The sequence below is a fragment of the Leuciscus leuciscus genome, assembly GCF_965113295.1.
Source record: "Leuciscus leuciscus genome assembly, chromosome: 8".
NCBI lineage: Eukaryota > Metazoa > Chordata > Actinopteri > Cypriniformes > Leuciscidae > Leuciscus > Leuciscus leuciscus.
Window position 1 is genome coordinate 9,424,105 of NC_138732.1, and position 20,320 is coordinate 9,444,424.

A 20,320-nucleotide genomic window follows, 5' to 3' on the forward strand; every position below is an offset into this window, starting at 1 on the left:
TGCAGCGAAAGCAATGACTTCAGACTGCACTTACCTTAGGTAACCTCTCTGGGTCTCCAGGGTGGCGAGGGATGACCTTCTGTAGCCTCTGGAAACCGTAGTCTATGGTGGGTTCATTCAGAGCTGCGGGAGAAACCGAAAATAAGATGTTTATTTGATTTAAATGACTGCAATTCTCTCAGAAACAGGCCATTATGTCATCTCGTCCATTTCCCAGAGTTCTCTGCCATGACGCCCCAGAGTTCAGAGGGATTAAATATCAGTGCGTGTGTATGTACATTTGTCCCTGTATATTTGTTTACATTTGTCCTGTGGCATCAATCCAAGCTTCCCCCTGTGTGAATTTGTTTTATGAAGTGTTTAGTGAGGCCCTATGGCCTTCCTGTCCCCCTTTACACTTCTTTATTCCCAAACTCTAACCTTTCCTGCCTAATTCAATTCCTCTCTTCTCTCTCAACCCTGCTCACGTTTTATTTCATTCTCTCACAGCAAACAGCACCTCCTCTTTGCCCCTCTTTCCCATCTCGCCGTCGCGATACGAAGGCAGAAAGAAACACCCGGAAAGCAGTTAGGGAGATATTTCTCCATAATCAAGCCCATTAATCATAAAAGGCTGTCAAATTTGACTTTGGGGACAATTTGTCAGCCTTCTTGCCCGGTCCGCTTTTGTCACCGTTGCCTCTTGTATTCCGTAAGGATGATTGACAGTCCAAATGCTAGCGAGTAGAATACCTAGTTTGCACTAATATGCATAAGCGGTGCTTTCATGAATAAGAATAAGGTGGCTGCGCAGGAGCAGGGGCCTCTTTTCAAAGGGCCCGGTGCCGTTTGTCGTGCGTGGCAAATAGATGTTATTACCATTATAACAATATTTGTTTTCTTTCCTCGGGAATGGTCTCGGCGAGCTGCTAAATCAAATTTGTTTGAGCCGGTTTCACAGCGAGAAGGAGAAAAGAGCTTGTGGAGTGACAGCGGTTGTGGAGGAGGGGGGGTGTGGGGGGGGGGGGGGGGGGGGGGGGGGGTCTTTGTGACTCAATGCCCCTGTGAAAGTGAAGGAACAGTCTCTCAGGACGCTCTGAGAAAGGCACAGTGGAAACGATCGCGTTCCTTCTCCGGGTCAGAAGAACTGCGGTTTGATCAAACGGCAGTGTTATTAGACTCAGTAAGCGATCTATGTGCCATTGTTTTGTTGTGTCATTTTTGGACAGTCTGCTTTGCGATAATTGCCGCCATCTGGATATAAAGTGTCAGGGAAAAAAAACAGTGCAAGACAGAAGGAGAGATAAAGAGAAAGAAAGAAAGAAAGAAAGAAAGAAAGAAAGAAAGAAAGAAAGAAAGAAAGAAAGAAAGAAAGAAAGAAAGAAAGAAAAAATGAAAGAAAGAAAGAAAGAAAGAAAGGAAGGAAGGAAGGAACGAAGGAAGGAAGGAACGAAGGAAAAAGAAAGAAAGGAAGGAAATAACTAAGGAAGGAAGGATGGGAAAGAAAAAAAAAAGAAAGAAAGAAAGAAAGAAAGAAAGAAAGAAAGAAAGAAAGAAAGAAAGAAAGAAAGAAAGAAAGAAAGAAAGAAAGAAAGAAAGAAATTGATTGCAAGGAAGGAAATAAATAAAGAAATGGGAAAAAATTAAGGAAGGGAGGAAAGAAAAAGAAATAACAAAGAAAGAAAGAAAGAAAGAAAGAAAGAAAGAAAGGAAGGAAGGAAGGAAGGAAGGAAATAACTAAGGAAGGAAGGATGGGAAAGAAAGAAAGAAAGAAAGAAAGAAAGAAAGAAAGAAAGAAAGAAAGAAAGAAAGAAAGAAAGAAAGAAAGAAAGAAAGAAAGAAAGAAAGAAAGAAAGAAAGAAAGAAAGAAAGAAAGAAAAGGAAGAAAGAAAGAAATGGATTGCAAGGAAGGAAAGAAAGAAAGAAAAAGGAAACATTAAGGAAGGGAGGAAAGAAAAAGAAATAACAAATGAATGAATGAATGAATGAATGAATGAATGAACAAACACAACAAACAAATGATCAGATGAATGAACAAACAAAAACAAACAAAATAACAAAAGAAGGAAGAAAGGGTGATGGAGGAATGTAAAAGAAAAAGGAATGAACTAACAAACAAGAACAAAAGAGAGTTAAGGAAAGAAAAAATGAGACGAGAAGAAAGAAAAGGAAAGAGACACAGGAACAACGGAGGAACAGCGTCCATGAGAGCAATTTCACAAAGCAATCCCATAAAACTTGCACTTTAATGAACCGTTGAACAGGGGACATGAGAGGGAGGGCTTTGTCTCTCTATCACACCCCCAAGAAATTAAGCCCATTACTTCTCTTATTAAAATCCCCCTGAACTTTGACCCCAGCGCCCCATTGGCTGCCTGCAGGGCCTCTGTCCTCTCAGCCAATCGATACGGCTGCCTCCCGCCGAGAAGTGGGAGTAATTGGAGAGTGTGTGTGCACGGGCCGAACCCTGACCCCGCCTGCATTACACAGCCCATATGAAGATAGATTGCCTGATTTAGTGTAAACATATGCTGCAATTCTAGCCATCAGTGCCACTTTCTCCGTCGTAATTTGTATTGATTTTTTCTCCCTTCCTCTCAGCCATCCACGCGTCTTTGCTGTGCCTGACGTGCGATTGCGAAAAGGGAAAGATAATGCAGTTCGCTGAAGAGGTGGCGAGTGTATGTGTGTATGTGTGTGCGTGTGTGTGTTGGAGGAGACGAATAGAGGGTTGCATATTTATTATTAATTTAATCATCTCCTTATTGCAGGCGCTGTGGGGCTGCACATCTCTTTTCTCTCTCTCTCTCGTTCTCATTTGAAGGTTATCACACTCTCCACTGAGATCTACTGATGCTAAATAGAAGGTTGCTTTGGAGTGTGAGGTAACAGTGAAAGATTAATATGATTTCCTCTTTCAGATGTCCAGTGGGACGGGACAACACAATGAGCCGCCATAGAAGACAAAAAAAGCATTTCCTCATATGCTTGCATAACTCTATTAACGTCGAAATTTTGATCATCAGCACGGCAGGGTCAAGTCTGAATCGTGTCTCCCATCATCATCGACACACATCACAATCCTCTCAGCAAAACCGTCGAGCATTTGACCTCTGACATGCAGTTAACCTGCACGGCGCACCTGCGTTTGTCCTCACATATGAGCTTGTTGAGTCTCCATCTATCTAGCAAATTAGAGTTAGTGCGTGCAACTCTGAAATCAATCCCGGCATACCTCTCTGTTCTTATTACACGCTCTGCAGAAGTCAGAGGTCAAATAGGGCTGACTGGGAAACCACTCAACACGCACCAACTCATGATAGCCAGACCTAATGAGGGCAATGCTTACAGCATGAGTCTTATGGAGGGAAATAAAAGATGAGAGGTAAAGATATACAACCAGAATGAGAAAAAAACCTGAGAATGTAAATGAAGAATTGACTCAACACACAGGAAGTTGAATTGGGATTCAAATCGAAGTGACAGGAAGAAGAATATTTTGAATGACATCTTATTTAAACATTAAAACAAGGTTTTGTCAAGCTAAATTGTAAAGTTCATCTCAACATGCTTTGCTTTTATAGTTAAAAATGGCATTTTTCTTTCTTTTAATTTCCATTGATTTTAATTGTCCTTCCTTGTACTCAAATTTGAATTCCAATGCTGCATGTTTGCTACCTCAATTCAAATTCATAAATGTAATTGGAATTTAAAAACCATTCTCAATTCGAATTGTGAATGGAACACAACCCTCCTACACAAGCTATCACAGCACTTAATTTCCCAGCCGAGCCTGAATAACTCGTCTCCCGCCAACTGTATGTACGTTTAGTTTGCGCTTGTTTACATCCATGCTCTTCGATGGGCTTACATCTATTTACCCTCCACTGTTTTTCTATTTACTTTCTCTTGTTCCCACTTTCCAACAGGCCCCCCAGCTGATCATGTTTCCCCTCTCCCTGATGGCATCTGTCCTTACAACATGGGGCTTTTTAGGTGCCATATCCATTCCTGTTCTCTCCTCCTTAGCCCCTGTGATGCAGTGATCGTAAGCGTAGTCATGCCCCCTTAGGCCACAATCGCAACCGTGTGTCCGCGCCATTCAGCGAGAGGCTATTTCAGCGGTCTCCCTCTAACGCAGACTGAATGATTTTAGATGGAGCCCTCAGCCCATCTAAAACACTTGATCAAGCCCTGGTCTGTCCACGGGAGGCGCATTGATGGAATGGGGAATTTGATGCCGGTTCGGATTCCGATGCAACATGCCTCAATTTCTCATTTTCATGTGCTACATGATTGATTTGGGAGAGAATGGCACCAAGCGGCTCTTTCACCTGCAGATGGGAATCTCGCACGTAGATTGCCCCGCTACTCTTTAGGGGGAAGATATTTACAGGTGCGCAATGGGGCGACGTGAGAGGAAGCGATTTGTTTTCCGGTTTTAGTCTGTCGCCGTGAGGTCGCAGAACCCGCGCGTGTCATCGATTTCAACCCATCCATCTCCTCTTTGTCTTCACGTCAGAAAGGCCGTGGCACGTGGAAACACATCGCTTCGCTACTGATGGAAAAATCAGAATGCGCTTCTTTGCACCATTCTGAAGGAATAAAACAAGAAGTAAGATTCTGATCAATCATTTCGGCCCGCTCCCCCATCCCTAACCCCTGCAACCCCCAAACATTCCCTCCACCTCCTCCTCCCTGGATCGATCCTCATAGAAATTTCATGAACTTTAAACTGTGATTGACAGTAGAGGCAAGGCTGCTTTAAAGTGGAGAGCCACCAGGGAAGATGAAGAAAAACCCACCCCAGCCTCTTCAAACACGCAGACAACACAGACTCGCTCGCACTAAAAACCACACACTTTTAATTACGACTTGAACACGCTTCACTGTTATGGTAGCAATTACGAAAGCCGAGCTAACCTTGGTTTACCCCTGTGTGACACCGCACTATGAAACACTGTCTGGATTTTTATGGGCAGATAATAATCAACAAAATGATTCTCACATTTGGTCTGACGTTATAGTAAGGGAGCAACAAGATGTCCCGAAAACACAAGTGCTGTATCACTTCATGGGTTATAATCATTCTGTATGCATGTACAAGATGGGAAATAAGATCAGTGGATTAAAATAGGAGGAGGTTGAACATTTGATGAGCTGAGGAGGGCTTTTCTTCACCAGGGGAACGTGTCATTCCTCTACAGAGCCGAGACTCATATCACTATCAAAGGAGTCTCTTTTCTCTTAAAGAGGAGACCTGTGGAACCAATGTTGGATAATTAGTGATTTCATGGGGGGACACTTTAGGCTGCGACTCCAAAATAATAACAGGCTCCTCAGGTGGGGGAAGTATGGTTTTGAAGCACACTTCCTTGACGTGTCACTCAACTTAATCAAGGCGCTACAGAGGCAATTACCTAACAGATGATTAACATATCTAGCTGGCAAGGCAAACGGATGCAAGCGGTAATCAGCATGGCTGCATCACTGTTCGTTCTCCGAGGAGAAAGAGAGAGAGAGTAGGGGTAACAGAAGGAGCTTGGTGTGTTACTGTCACTTCAGCTTCACTACATTCAAGTCACTGCAAAGCACACACATTTCCACATATCTGAAGCCCTGTTTACAACTGGTATTGAGATGCGTTTTGGCCGATCGGATCACAAGTGGATGACACTAGATACAGGAGTAGGCAAGGTTTAAAACGTTTTGAGCTTGTCCACTTTCGACCACTTCCAGAGGTAGTCGAAAACGCATTAGATTGTTTTTGTAGTGTAAATGCTTGTGCGGTCAAATGCGTTCAAACAGCCACAAATGACCGCCTACTCTCCGCCTACTCACCTAATAAGTAAACATTATGGGAAGCGCGCTACCCAGATGAGATTTAAACTTTGTCTGGAGACCCAAGTTTGGTTTGAAAACTAAAAACGTACCAAGCATGTTCTCTCACCATTCCACACACGCACTCTCGCAGCGTTCGGAGTGGTCTTGCGGCTATCAGAGCAGAAACGAAAGCTTATGCTCTCCGTATGTTTTTCCAACTACATGTTCGAGCTTATTTTGTCCATTAGATGAAAAAAAAAAAAAGAAAGAAATTACCCACCCATAGACCCTCCCCCTCCAAGAAATCAGGACAGAAGTGGTCAAAAGTGGAAAAAAGAGATTGCTTAAAACACCTGGTGTAAAAGGGTATGTGTCTGCCTTGTCTACTTCTGATCCGATCGAGGTTATGCATCTTAATACCAGGTGTAAACAGGGCCTGAGAGTTGGTGCTGTGTATTATAGGGCTGAGAACCGCCAACTACGTCACAATACAAAATACATCACAATACATGTGTCCTGATTCAATACATCAATACAGTTTCAATCTCTCTGATCCTCATAGAGTGGTTTTGACTGCACTGAGAAACATAGTCTCAGAGTTTATGCTTATTTAGATGACCTTTTTCTTCATTATGGAACTGTTAAATAATTATACAATTTAAATATTTTTTATATTTTTAATTTAAATTTAAATAATAATTTCCGGTTTCCATTCCGAGCATTTATTTTGGTGCATCACCAACAAATATTGATTTAAAGTCTTAAAGTATCAATGCAATATTATGAGAAAAAGCATTGTGGTACGTATATATCAATATACTGTATGGTTGTTTCAGCACAGCCTTAGCATTTTGTCAAATACAAAAATAGGAATTAATAAATACTCCTGACAAACTCTTTATGTTGCTTGGTTAGAAGAAAAAAAAAAAAGATGATATTTCTGCTTTTCTAACATTTGAAATTGGACATTACATAAGTTACCACATGCCAATAGCCTGGTTATGGATTCCACTAAAAGGCTGTACTTCAGCTACTGTCAAAGTATCTCACCAATATACGCCACAGTAAGGATACTGCTGACAGACCACCTCCTAGTGCGAGACTCACAAACACATCGGCGTCCAAGCTGTGAAACAACTGAACGAAATGATGACATCATGCCGGGTCCTGCTCTACGTGCTCGGCAGCCCTGCAGAGCTCATCCAGTGGAACGTTCTGCTAATGTGTTCCATCTGCCCGCTCCGAGGATGAAAAGGTAACAAAGTGGCCCATTGTTCCATGGCTTGTGCAACAAGTGAACTGCTCCTGGTCCCTCTCTGAGCTCAGGCTATGGGAACGTTTTTTGAGAAACATCAGCCACTGCATCCACAGAGCCTGTGCCATTAAGCTTTAGTGCCAGTATTAAAGAGCTTATGTAGTGAATGGCGCCAGAACCTCTGGCTGATGTGAGAACACAGCGAGCAGGTTCCAAATCCAGCCCATGATTTTAAGTTTCATACCAGCTGGGTGCTCCGTGGTTTTCCAATCAACTCTTCGGGCCCCAGGCTGTGGCAATTACATAGCTAGATTGAGAAAATCTTTGTTGTGTAGCTTTGACATCCAATACCACCCTTACAACGATTCCCTTAGTCTCTTCATCCCAACAATTCTCTTAGTCTCCTCCTCATGTTGTTTCAAACCTGAAGATATTCTCAAGAATGTTTCAACTGTTTGTCAGTATAATGAAAGGTTTGGGATCCAAAAGAACAACATTGGATCCCATTGATTTATACTTAATGGACAAACCAAGCACAGAGACATTTTTCTAAATATCTACTTTTGTGTTCCACAGATGAAAGAAAGTCATAGAGGTTTGGGTATTTTTTGGGTGAACTATCCCATTAACAGAGCTGCAAGTCAATATAACAAAATATGAACCTGAAGTAAGCATTAGTTTTACATTCACTTCTGGGAATAGCATAATGTATGAAGTCACCAAAAAACATATACACCCTTCCTAACCCTTTGGGACCGCGCCAGCCTAACCTACAACCCCATGACAACCATTAGCTTCACAAAACAACCTTTTCTTCAATTGATGCTCAAACAAGCTCAAATAAGGTACCGGGAATGGGTTGAGCAGTTGGTCTGGGAGGTAGTACACCCAGTCCCTGCCCATTCTGTAACACAGCACCCTATTTAAGTGACCCCTGGATCTTTTAAACAAAATGTCTCACCCAGAAAAGATGCTACAGCTCTTGTTTGCAATGCCAAAGGCTGTCAGCCTGGAAAGTATCAGGCAAGTTCTGACAGGCACATTGGCACCCAGGAGAACAGCGCTCTTCATATTAACAGTCCCGCACCTCCAGTATCCTCTCAGCCTCTGTTTCTAGGATATTGTGCAATTGCTTGGAATGCATGCAGCATCTCTAAGGGAATATAAGCCCTCCCCCTTTCAGGAAGTTGAGAGGATGTTTCAGATACAAGTTTTATTTCTGGTGGATCTCCTTGACTGATGCAATCAAATAAAATGGAATACCCAAAAGGCCAAGTCAAATGCTGACTTTTTGATGCCCCAAATACAGCTTGAACGCTTGCAAACCAGGGGCACGATGTGCTATCGTTTAACTGTACATCACTTCTGGTCACATGTATTATTATTATGATTATAATGGCAGAGGCAATAAGTTACTGGCTATTGGGAGGGTGGTGTTAGCGTAGGCTGGATCCATGCCGCCAGTCTCAGAGCTTGTAATGTATAGATCAATGTGGCCGTAGGGGAAAGAGGATCAATGGCTGTTGAGTTATTGCAGTATTTGGCTACTGATTTTAGAGAGCTGTGTTTTCCCAGGAAAGTCAATACCCTCAGGCTCTTCACACTCATCTCGCCCTCCTTCCTCTAACCCAACACCTGGGGAGTCTTAACCCCCTGAGACACAGACAGAGAGAGAGAGAGACATGAGCTGGTGGACTGAAGGACTTAATGATGCATGCAGGCAGAAAGCAGAACTAACAGAATAAGAGTGAAGATCTCTCCGAAGGGAGAGCGAGAGAGAACAGAGTAAATGTGAGAAAGCAACAGAGCCGTAATAGTTATCAGGTACCAGCTGCAACACTGAAAGTGAGAATGGACTTAACATTCTGCTAATCTAACAAGATGTCCTAACTAGCCCATGCCACACATGAAATGCTTTCAGGGAATTTGGACAGAGCCAATCTTTGATATTTCCCTGTAGAGCTAGACATGGTAAAGCCAGAGCCAGCAGGTGCTGAGTAGAGTTGTGTGATATTCAGAATTTAACTGATAAAGCCTTTAATAGCAATGAAATAACATAATTTCAATTTTGAACCGTGGTAGCAAACCGGATACAGAATTGCAATTTGATTGTTTGATTTTGTTTTGAATTTCTGTGAACTGGAGAGTAAAACCCTTTTCCTGTCATTCCAACATAAGTGCTTAAATCCTGTGTAGGCCATGTCCAATTTAAATAAAAATTCCATGTGACAAAATTCTAATTGATAAATTCTAATGTACTAAATTCTGAATTGTATCAAGCCCCGGTATCTCTTTACCGGCCCCAGATGCTTCAGTTTGAAGACTGTGAGATCACTTCCTGTGATGGCCGAGTTAACGGCAGTGGTATCAGAGAAGACATGCTCTGAACGCTGCTGCTCTTGCTTTGCACTCCAGCAAAGATAAGACAGTCAACCTATAATCAGTGGAATGGGCACATTGACCGTCTTTGATGAATTTCTGGGGTCCATTACTGCTAATGAAAAGCAGATAAAAGGAATATGATAAAAATAATGTGTGTCTGCACAGAGATGCCAGTTTCCTTTGCCAATGTACGTATCCTCCTCCCAATCCCTAAGGCCTGAACGCTTAATTTCTGATGACCTAAATGTATCTCTTTCAAAATATTCAAACTGGCTTGTGTTCATTTGGAAGTGTCTGATGATAAGGAGTGAGTTTTTTTTTTTTTTTTTTTTTTGCTGGAATGCTGTGTAAAGTTGAGCTCACAGGGGCTTATGGGAAATCTCTGGTGGGAAAGACATCACTGAGGTTAGATGCACTCTCATTCCTCTTCAATTATGTACAGTCTGCCTATTTAGTATTTAAAAGCCCGCTTCATTTCACATTCATGAATATCACACATCTCTGGCACAGTAAATAAGTTGCTGGATGTATGTCAGTGCATCCACAAACTAAAATATGTATGTGTGAATCTAATTTGCAGTGTACAATGAAAATTATTTTGAGAAACAGGAAGATTAGGCACTCAGTCTCCAAACTATATTCTTATAGGAATTGCTAAAGTGTATGTATATAGTCTATGTATTTATTATAAATTATATATGTTATAACAAAGATATGATATATGATATTAATATTAAAGATAGCATTAAATATATAAATATTTACTAAATAAATAAATGAATATATATATATTTTTCATAAGTAAAAATCTCTGGAAAGGGGGAATTTTGATACATGAAAGTAAACAACCTTTGGGCGTAATTTGCATTCACCTGTTGTGGTGTAACGGAACAGCTGTTCCTTTTTATATACCTGTATATACTGCATATATTAATTATCTATTTATTTAGTAAATATTTAATACTATCTTTAATATATATACATATATATATTATACTGCATATATTAATTTATCTATTTATTTAGTCAATATTTATATATTTAATACTATCTTTAATATATATATATATATATATATATATATATATATATATAAACACAATGTATATACATATGTGTGTGTTAAAAATATATATAATGTAGTTTTTGTATTATATATATTATATTTATTTATTATTTATTATAGAAAAATATATAATTTGTGCGTGTATATATTCTCATTGTCCTCTATCTTGTATGACCTTACATTTACTTTTGTCTCTGCTTTCTGATTCAGAGATATTCCACAGGTCCTTTTTCATTCATCTTTACAATTTGCAACAGGCTTTCATTGCACTGAGAATATTCTTTTGAACTTTAAGAAAAATTCAAGCTATTCACAATGTAGACGCGCTGAACAGCTGTCAGTCAACTCATCGCGTCGGTCCGGCAGACATTAGCATTGCAAAGGAATGGTCGAAGGTAAGACAGGGCCGTCCTCTCTATTGTAAAGTTGTCTCTTTTTGCTGCTTACATGGCAAATGCATCTGAATGAGAGGCGCTTTGAACAAAGAACGTGGGAAATACACTGAGATAAAGCTGATGTATAACAGAAAGCCTGAACACAGGCCTCTCTTTCTTTCTCTTTTATGGCCGTCGCTGTGACATTTTCTTATCACACCAAACAGTCCTAGATCTGACCTTTCGCCTACTTTGACTGGCATCTGGATTATTCTGATGGAATAATCAGTGTATGAAAAGCATTGATTTGACTAAATGATACTCGTCCTGCCAGTTGGACACAGGAGAACGGACATCAGCCAAAAGTAAAGACACGACCGCCTGTGTGGAGTCAAGAATGACCTGCTAACAGTATTCCATCATGGGAAAGCGTCTTTACGGGGAGCAAAGCATACAAGCCCTAGTATTTTATGCTAACAAAGGCAGGAACTTGACAAAATGGACAAAGAACACATGCAAAAATCGACCTCTGAGAAAGATGACAGAAATGTATTCTGATGCCGGAGATGGTTGCAATGGCTCCAGGCAGTTGCAAAGTGTTGTGTACCTGTGTAGACGAAGCGTCCCGGAGCTCCTTTGCAGAATTGCTTGGACTTGTAAGAGAGTGTGACCTCCACGACCCCAGGGATGTGTCTAGGGGGCGTCTGCACCCGAATAGCGTGAGGTGTGATGAGCTAGAAACCATCGGAGCACACGTTCAGTGGTCAGCACTCAATACACAAGCATTGTCTCCAATGTTAACACAGTTAATGTGATAAAACTAAATAGTGATTTGTTACTCTCAAGGACACGGTTATAGATTTTAATCATATAGTGGGATCTGTTGTTCTGTGGTTTTTATCTCTCAAACTTGAAATCTAAAGTTTTATGTAATATTAAACATTAAATGTAAGAGTGTTTACATTATTGAAACAAATTTGATTTATTTAAACCCATGTGCAGTACCAGTACCAAGTCAAAAAGCACTGTATTCTTTTGAAGAAATAGAAAGGTAATAAAGACAGATAATAAAGAAATATTTAAAGAATAATTCAATGTTTAATAAAATAAATAAATAAAATAAAATAAAATAAAATAAAATAAAATAAAATAAAATAAAATAAAATAAAATAAAATAAAATAAAATAAAATAAAATAAAATAAAATAAAATAATTATGCTTCAAAAGTTTAAAAATTTCATAACTTACCTCACTCCAAACCAGCATTGTGCCGAAGACCACTTGTAATCCGTCAAAGAAGTTGTCCCCAATGATGATGACGGTCGCCCCCCCAGTCGTCCATCCTTCACTAGGGCTGATGGCCTTAATGCATGGAGTGGCTGCTTCGGAAAACAAGATCATAACACAAGCACTAGGTTAGAGCGGGTCGGTGTCAACGTTCATGCAACATTTGGGAAACATTGCCATTAAACAAATTACCATTTACCAGTGTTTTACTCTACTCTCCACACTCTCAATGCAAAAGAAAAGAAAACCTGATAAACAGGAAGTCCGATGACTGTAAAAGCTCATTTGATTTTTTTCTTTTTTCTTTGGTGTCTGTGCATCACTCAGCTCAATAAAACCATTAAGATTTTTTTTGGTCTTTTATCGTAAATCCGTCTTTGAGCAGGCGGTATGGAGACAGACAGGCTGACTGAACGACTGGCCCAGTCTCCACTGGCTATGGACGGGAATTGATTGGTCGCAGCTTGGTGAGCTAACAGGCAAACCAAGGGGCTCTTGGTGCAACTTCAGACCACATTACTGCATATTGTGCTGTACACCAACGGCCATTTTACTCGAACGGCATTATGGGAATGCAAAGTTCCCAAACTTTAGGCTCTGAATCAGTTCTGATTGCTTTTGATTGTTCTCTTTGTTGCATAAGTAAAAATCTCGGGAAAGAGGGAATTTTGATACATGTGAAAATGAAAAGATGAAAGTAAACAACCTTTGGGCGTAATTTGCATTCACCTGTTGGGGTGTAACGGAACAGCTGTTCCTATTTACAATATCTGCATGGGTATTCTATTGTGTTAAAGATGAAAACCTGCACAACTCCCACAATGCATTGCCATCAGTGACTTCCTCTTCATGTTCTGGTCTTTGGAGAACTACTGAAGAGTGACTAAAAGTAGAGCAGTGACTTTCCTTTTCCTCGATTGGGACACAGGAGCGCCGGTGATTCCACAGCGACGGTTTTCACACAAAACAGTCACAGAGCTAATCACATATTTTCCCACATACAGGAACTGTTCTGAGGTCAGCTGGGAGGTGATGTTCTGCGCAAACTTATCACTTCATATCAAAGCGACATTACCCAGTGCAGCCCCTTCAGACAGACAGATGTGAGACTACCTGTACTCCGAGAACTAGGTGAGGAAGATGAAAGTAGCACTAACAAGTTTGGCTTTCCTTGTTTATTATAATGAATGGGGTCTCAAACTTACATTACCATTCAAAAGTTTGGGGTGATTTTTGAGTCTCTTAGGTTCACCAAGGCTGCATTTATTTGATCAAAAATACAGTAAAAAAAGTCCAAAAAGTTTTACAATTCGAAGTAATTGTTTCCATTTTAATACATTTAAATGTTTAGTCCAGTCTTCAGTCACTGTGTGTGTCTCACTGTCAGTGTCTCATGAAATCATTTGAATATGCTGATTTGCTGCTCAATTACTATCAATGTTGAAAACAGCTGATGTGGAAACTTTTTCTAGGATTCTTTGATGAATAGAACGTTAGAAAACATGTATTTTTTGGTGAAGGTTGTGTCTTACCTTCAGAAGGGTCCAGGCGTCGCGCCCTCCGCCCATGTTTGGAGTTGTTGTGGACGAACATGTTATCTGACACGGCCAGGACATGGCCGTCCACATTCACTGTGGTGGACACCACCACCTACGGAGACACCAAAGCATGATTACTCCCTGGTTGTGTGCATGTACTGTAACCACATTATTTTTGTCCGCACATTTGTATTCTCACCTGAAATCGCCTCATGTCTCTGGGATTCCCTGCATTTTTCAAACAGTTCTGATTACACTTGAGGAAGAATTTCAGGAAAAATCTGGAAAAGACAGACAGAAACATTTTTTGAGTGACTCAAACACAATGAACACACCCAGCAGCTATATAAACCAATAAATTGGCTGTTTATTATATATAAACAGCCAATGAATGATTTAACCCAGTCTCAAAGCCAGCTCAGAGAAGACACTCGGTATAGACAAATGATGTGCAATTAGAGATGATATTTGATTTTTCTTCCTTTATGTTGAAGACCAACTCCAGCTTTGTTGATTTACTCGTATTTTTACCTCAGCCTGGCGCTATTGATCGGGAATAGATATCAATGAAGATGAGCCGTAATAGCCTCCGCTGCTGGAGGTGGGCTACAGTACGAAATGGATTGCAGTCTTAATGCATTTCCCCTGGCTGGTAATCTCTATGCATTCATCTCCAGGACCATAAGCCCCACTATTTTGATGGAGTGCTTTCCTTTTAATTGCCACATTATCACAATAATAATCCGGGCAGTTAACAACCAGCAAGGTCGCAGACAGCCATGTCACATTAACCACAGGATAACCTCCGCCGCTGCCGCCCCACGGAGCACGCGGAGAGAAGGATGCTGGGAGAAAAAGCGGCGAGAGAAGCCCCGTCTGCTATATAAATGGCCGCCATCTGCAGACGCCATTGATTTCTCCCTAATAAGACAGTAACAATATCTTTAAAAACACACGGTGCTAACTCAAGCGATTTCTTAGAACCTCACTTTACCGCATGACATAATCACTATATATACTTTAACCCCATCAGCACTCTTACAGCAAACACCCAGATAGAGATAGGAAAGAGAGAAATCCGGCGAGAAAGATGGAGAGAAAGGGAGAAAGCCTGCTCTCTTTAGCTAGTATCGACTGATACTTGATCTGGGTTGCTCTGTTGGCTGCTAATGCCCTTTATGGCCATGGAATACAATAATATGGGGAACCCATCCCTGAGCTCCATTCATATGATATTGGAGTCCTTGGAAGGAGAGATATGGATCAATAAGGATTGAATTAAAACACAGCAGGAGACAAGGGCTGTAAGTGAAGCTCTTCTCAGATATTAGAGGAGTACTGTGTTTATACACCACCCCAGTCACCATTTGAAAGTAGAGAATCCTGCCTGGATCGTGGGCTGAAACCCGTCCCGCTTTGGCGGTTCTGGAACGGCACAGCCCTCGGAGTCAAGGAACACGGGGAAGAAAGAGAGAGAGATGAGGGCATGGAGGGGGAGAGAGGAGCACGTGATGGGAGAGAGTCTCGTAGGTCTAGACTTCTCCATCTGCCACTGGGCAGGAGTTGACAGGGAATGTGAGATTCCAGGTCTCATCCTGGAAAAGCGGCAGCACTTCAAAGCAGGTCGGCTCCCTTCGGATCGAGGCAGGACTAGCCCAGTGTTTGGAAGTGTGCGGGATGAGGGGGGTAGAGCTGCTTTTAGATGACAAGGCTCGGGGTGGAATAGAGATCTCAGACAGGAAAACGGGGGCGAGTGGAAAGGCACGAGCAGGGCAGATTCTGAAAGAGTCCAGTGTAACCAGCAGACTTTAAAAGGAATATTCTGGGTTAAGTGCAACTTAAGCTCTATCGACAGCATCTTTGACTTTTTATGGGGCAATTTCTCTGTTCACCCAATAGATGTTTCAATTCTCAAATATAATATTGCATTATATAATAAGCATACAATTATTTTTCCTTTTTTTTTTTTTTTTGGGTACATTTAGTAAAAACATTTGCTATTTCATTTTATATATATAGGAGTACACAATCTACATAATAAAAAATAATTGGTAACCATTTATATTTGTGTTGCAATACATTATATTATATGAAATTATATATTGCAACACTTATATATAAATGTGTTTGTACTGTATTATATATGTTATATATATATATATATATATATATATATATATATATATATATATATATATATATATAAATGAAATATATACAAATATAAATAATAATATATATAATAATACATGTATATAAAAAAATGTAATGATAGAAAATTATGTTATAGCCTATCAGCATTATATCGGCCATTGGACTATTGCAAAACCCATATAGGTTGATCACTATGCAAAAAATAAATAATTTAAAAACATTCTCCTTGCTAATTAGCACAATGACAGAATAAAAGCAAAAAAAAAAAAGAAATCATATATCATATACAATAATCATATCCTATCATTGTCACTTTCAGAAATACAGAGCGTTTTCATTTCCAGGTGTGGATACATGTCATCCTGAAGTCCCCTCAAGGCTTTGGCAATGACTGATATTGTACCTGTGATACAAAGACCCCAGTATGAAATGGACAGACAGCTATAGGAAAAGACAGAATGACAGAACAGGTGAAATTGAGGTGTGGACAGAGAAAGACGGAGAAGGGAAAGACTAACTCTCACGCTGAACCTCTCCCTCCCCATCTAAAACTTATTAAAACAACATAAATAATTAATGACCTTCTAGAGCCAGGGCTCGGTTATTAGTCTCAGTGTTTCTTTTTCTCCATCCTTCTCTCTGTCTCTCTCTCTGTCTTTTGCTGTCTCTCTCTCTTTCTGCTCTTAAAAAAGTGGGTAAAGATAATGAGGGAGTTGGCGTCTCTGTTGTAAGCCGTCACCTCATTACGCTGGCCTGCAATCAATTACAGGGGGATGTGTGGCCCTGTCAGTCCCTAATGTGCCTCCAACTCCAAGTCAGGAATTACTGCTGGTCTACAGCACCCTTTACACTTCTCTCACTCCATCGCTCTGAATCTAACTTGAGGGAAGGGCTGGTGGGCTTCAGGCTGTGAAGGCCAGGGTCTCTCGCTTTTCGCTCAGAGAAAAGCCGTATGACAGGCCCTCATCTAAACCTGACTTTAGCGGTGTCAGACCACCTGACCATTTACAACTCTTCCGTACATGCACACACAAAAAAAGAGTTTGGGTTGTTTTATAGGTGATGCTGGCAAACAAAGGTTTGTATATGTGTATATGATGTGTATAAGCCACTAAGAAATCTGAGAATTTGAGGACAAAAAAGGACCAAAATGTAAATCTGGGGAAATTATTTTAAAACTAGACATATGAATATATGAAATATAAATTATTTGCTCCAAGGTAACTGTTTCATAGACTATAGGAAGACTGTCATAGACTGTTTCATAGGGAAAATAAAACACAAAGAAATGAGACAGCACAAGTATTGAGTCTTAAAATGACTGTGGCTTAGAGAAAGTTGGTCTCTGAATAGTTTGATAAGTTCAAGAAGATTTCGAACTTTTGATTGCAGATTTATCAAATCTGAGCACAGTTTGAGACTTTGTCGAAATTTCTTCAGAAACTTGTGTGAGATTTTACAAGTGGCTTTGGAGAAAAATCTGATAAACAGGAGATTTTCTATTCTGACTTCATCAAGTCAAGAAGAAAAAAGGATATATTAATGGGATAGTTCATTCAAAAATAAAAATTCTGTCAACATTATTTTGAAGAATGTTTTAACCTAATACATGGAAAGTGAGTGGGGTCCAAAATAACAGGGAACCAATGGGGTCCAAAACAGTGGGTCCAATTTCGGTGAACAGTTCTTAAAATAACCTTTTTCTTCTTAATGTGTAGAATATCTATAAAGAACCTTTTTTTTTCACCAGAGTGTGTCATTATAGCTCTAAATACAACTTGTTGTATCTGCACAAAGACACACATACAGACTCGCAAACATTCGTACACACACACAAATGTCCTCACATGATGTGTGAAAAGAGCATCTCTGTCTGCTCACCCATCGTCTCACACACATACGCACACATCCCTGGAGTCTCTCACTTATTATGTTAGGCAAGAAGAAGAAGAAGAAGAAGAAAAAAAATCAATATTTCAGCAGAGGTATTTTTAAAAGCTGCCATGGCTCCAATTCTCAGCCACCGCTAGTTGCTTTCTATGAAAAGACGCTCTTTCTTTGGGATGCTTAAGACGGGCGGCGATCGCTCTCATAGGCTCTGCATCAGATTAACAGGATGCTTTTTGTCCCATTCACAACGTTCGGCTCTCTCTCAACATGCTGACTGATATCCAATTACCTCACTGTATCGGAAAAGGCGGAATCAAAACTCGCTTGCTTTTTCTGGCCCTCTGAATGTAGCAAACTGTGTGAAATTATTTTTTAAAGCCACATGCACAGTTTCTGGCAATAATTTGGCGCATCCCTATAATTTATTGTGTATGGTAGCAAAGAGAACATTCAGGAAATTAACCAGAGGTTATAATATCATTTCACTGACTTTGTCCTCACTTCAAAATCATTTTAGTTAATGAGGACAAGATTATATTAACAATAAAGGTGTACAAAAAAGGCAAGGTGTGGATATGTGAGAGAGAGAGAGAGAGAGAGAGAGAGAGAGAGAGAGAGAGAGAGAGAGAGAGAGAGACTGGGGCCCTCCTTTGCTCTCCTACACGTCATCAATTATTCACTAGCCAAGATGGCAATTACAGGACCGTGTACAATCAGACTAAATATTTAATAAGGCACTCAAACAGTCTCTAGAACGGATCTTTGTCTCTCTCTCTCTCCTCAGTCTCATCCTTTACACTGCATCTAACGTCCACTCTCCTGGCCTCTTACCTTTGTTATGAGTACAAAAACAGTTACAGCTCACAGTCTCCTGCACGTATCAGAGATGAGCACTGACTGCATTTCGCTTGAATGCATATACAATTTATTGTACGCATCTGGGGAGTTTGTAAAACACGAAGGGAACATTTTTAAGAATTTTTAGGAATAAGGAAATGATCTACCAGTTAAAAGCTAGAGACATTTTGTCATCATTTACTCACCCTCATGTCCTTCCATTTTATTCTGTATAACACAAAAGATGATATTCTGAAGAACTGTTTTTGTCAGTTTAATGAAGGTCAATAGGATCAACCCATTAACTTTTGAACCTCATTGACTCATTTGAACCTCCATTGTATGGACAAAAAAATAAATAAATAAAAATCCTTTTGTGTACCACAGAGGAAAGAAAGTCATACATGTTTGGAAGGACACGAGAATGAGTAAATGATGAGAGAATTTTCATTTCATTTTCATTATAAATATATATAGCAAAAAGGAAAATTGTAAATTGTTTAAATTGTTACAAAAAAATCTGTTTAAAATAAATGCTGTTCCAGCACTTATTTTAAGAACATTCTATTCATCAATGAATACTGAAAAAAATTATGGTTTCCTCAAAAATATTGAGCAGTACAACCAGTTTCAGCACTGATAATAATAATTATTATTATTTATTTTTTATAGCATCAAATCAACATAGAATGATTTCTGAAGGATCACAAATAAATGTAATTTTAAAATATATTAAAATAGAAAACAGTTTTTTGTATCAGTATTTTTAATCAAATAAATGCAGAATTGGTGAGCATAAGAGACTTTTATGCAGTCAAAAGGTTATGCGCTAAACTTTTATGCTTATAGGGTTGAGGGTGTGTTCAAATCCTTACCTCTAAGTATAAATAATAGTAATACTAATAAAATATTACTGAAATTACCAAGAATACCTGGATTACAATAGACATTAAGTGACAGGGATGTACACTAACAATCATCTTTTTTGCTTCTTCCTGTTTTATATGAGATTAATCTCATACAAAAGATGCTGAATTGCAAGAGACAAGGCCGGGAAAATAAATCCATGACTTCACCATGGGAAAAATGGGAAAGAAGGAGGTGCAGACAGACAGATAAGAAATGAGAAGATCCTGCAAAAGCCCTGATGGTGGGATGTTTGTTTGGATCAGTGAACAGTGTCCTTGTGTCTGTTTGTACTTAACGGCAGACACAGACGATGAAGCAACTCAAATCACAGTCACAGAATCGCTCCTCCCCTGTGATCAGATTACCTCAAGACCCTCCTAAGCATTATTTTGGCCCCTGTTGCCATGGCAAAGTACACATTTGTACCTCCAATCGAAATCAATCCATGACATAATGCAGTAAAGAGAGAGTGTGTAAAACACGTGAACGTGGCTGACCTCACAACGGAGGAATGGATCAGAAATTACTGCAAGCTGCACTTCCTGAACAGAGCACAGTCACTTATTACACCCATAAACGAAACCCCAGAAACCTGCCACACTTTCACACGGCCCATTATGTGAACAGAAACTGCACATTCCCTCATGAAGTCTGAATCATTATGCTCAGCACAATAAATGCTAGATTTTATGAAACAACACTCCTTAATGAACTGTCAAATGTCAAAAGTGACTTCGTACAGACTGCAGGAAAAGAGAATAGATGATTTGGTCCCCATCTGAAGCCCCACTGAGTCATGTGAGAAGGACAAGGTGAATGTGTTAAG

At 39.9% G+C, this 20,320-nt stretch overlaps 1 protein-coding gene across 5 annotated transcripts in view; it reads right to left on the minus strand.

The window, feature by feature from the left end:
• Positions 1-20,320, minus strand: part of LOC309504396 (transcription factor COE3) — a 107,270-nt gene that overhangs the window by 19,591 nt on the left and 67,359 nt on the right. For 3 of the 5 annotated variants that reach the window (XM_082177466.1, XM_082177464.1, XM_082177467.1), the window contains exons 7-11: positions 13,904-13,985; positions 13,699-13,816; positions 12,128-12,261; positions 11,487-11,613; positions 35-123 (exon numbers count right to left, since the gene is read on the minus strand). In XM_082177466.1, the coding sequence (XP_082033592.1) occupies positions 35-123; positions 11,487-11,613; positions 12,128-12,261; positions 13,699-13,816; positions 13,904-13,985 (550 nt within the window). The remainder of the gene's footprint in view (positions 1-34; positions 124-11,486; positions 11,614-12,127; positions 12,262-13,698; positions 13,817-13,903; positions 13,986-20,320) is intronic. The other 2 variants (XM_082177468.1, XM_082177465.1) reach the window with 1 other exon arrangement.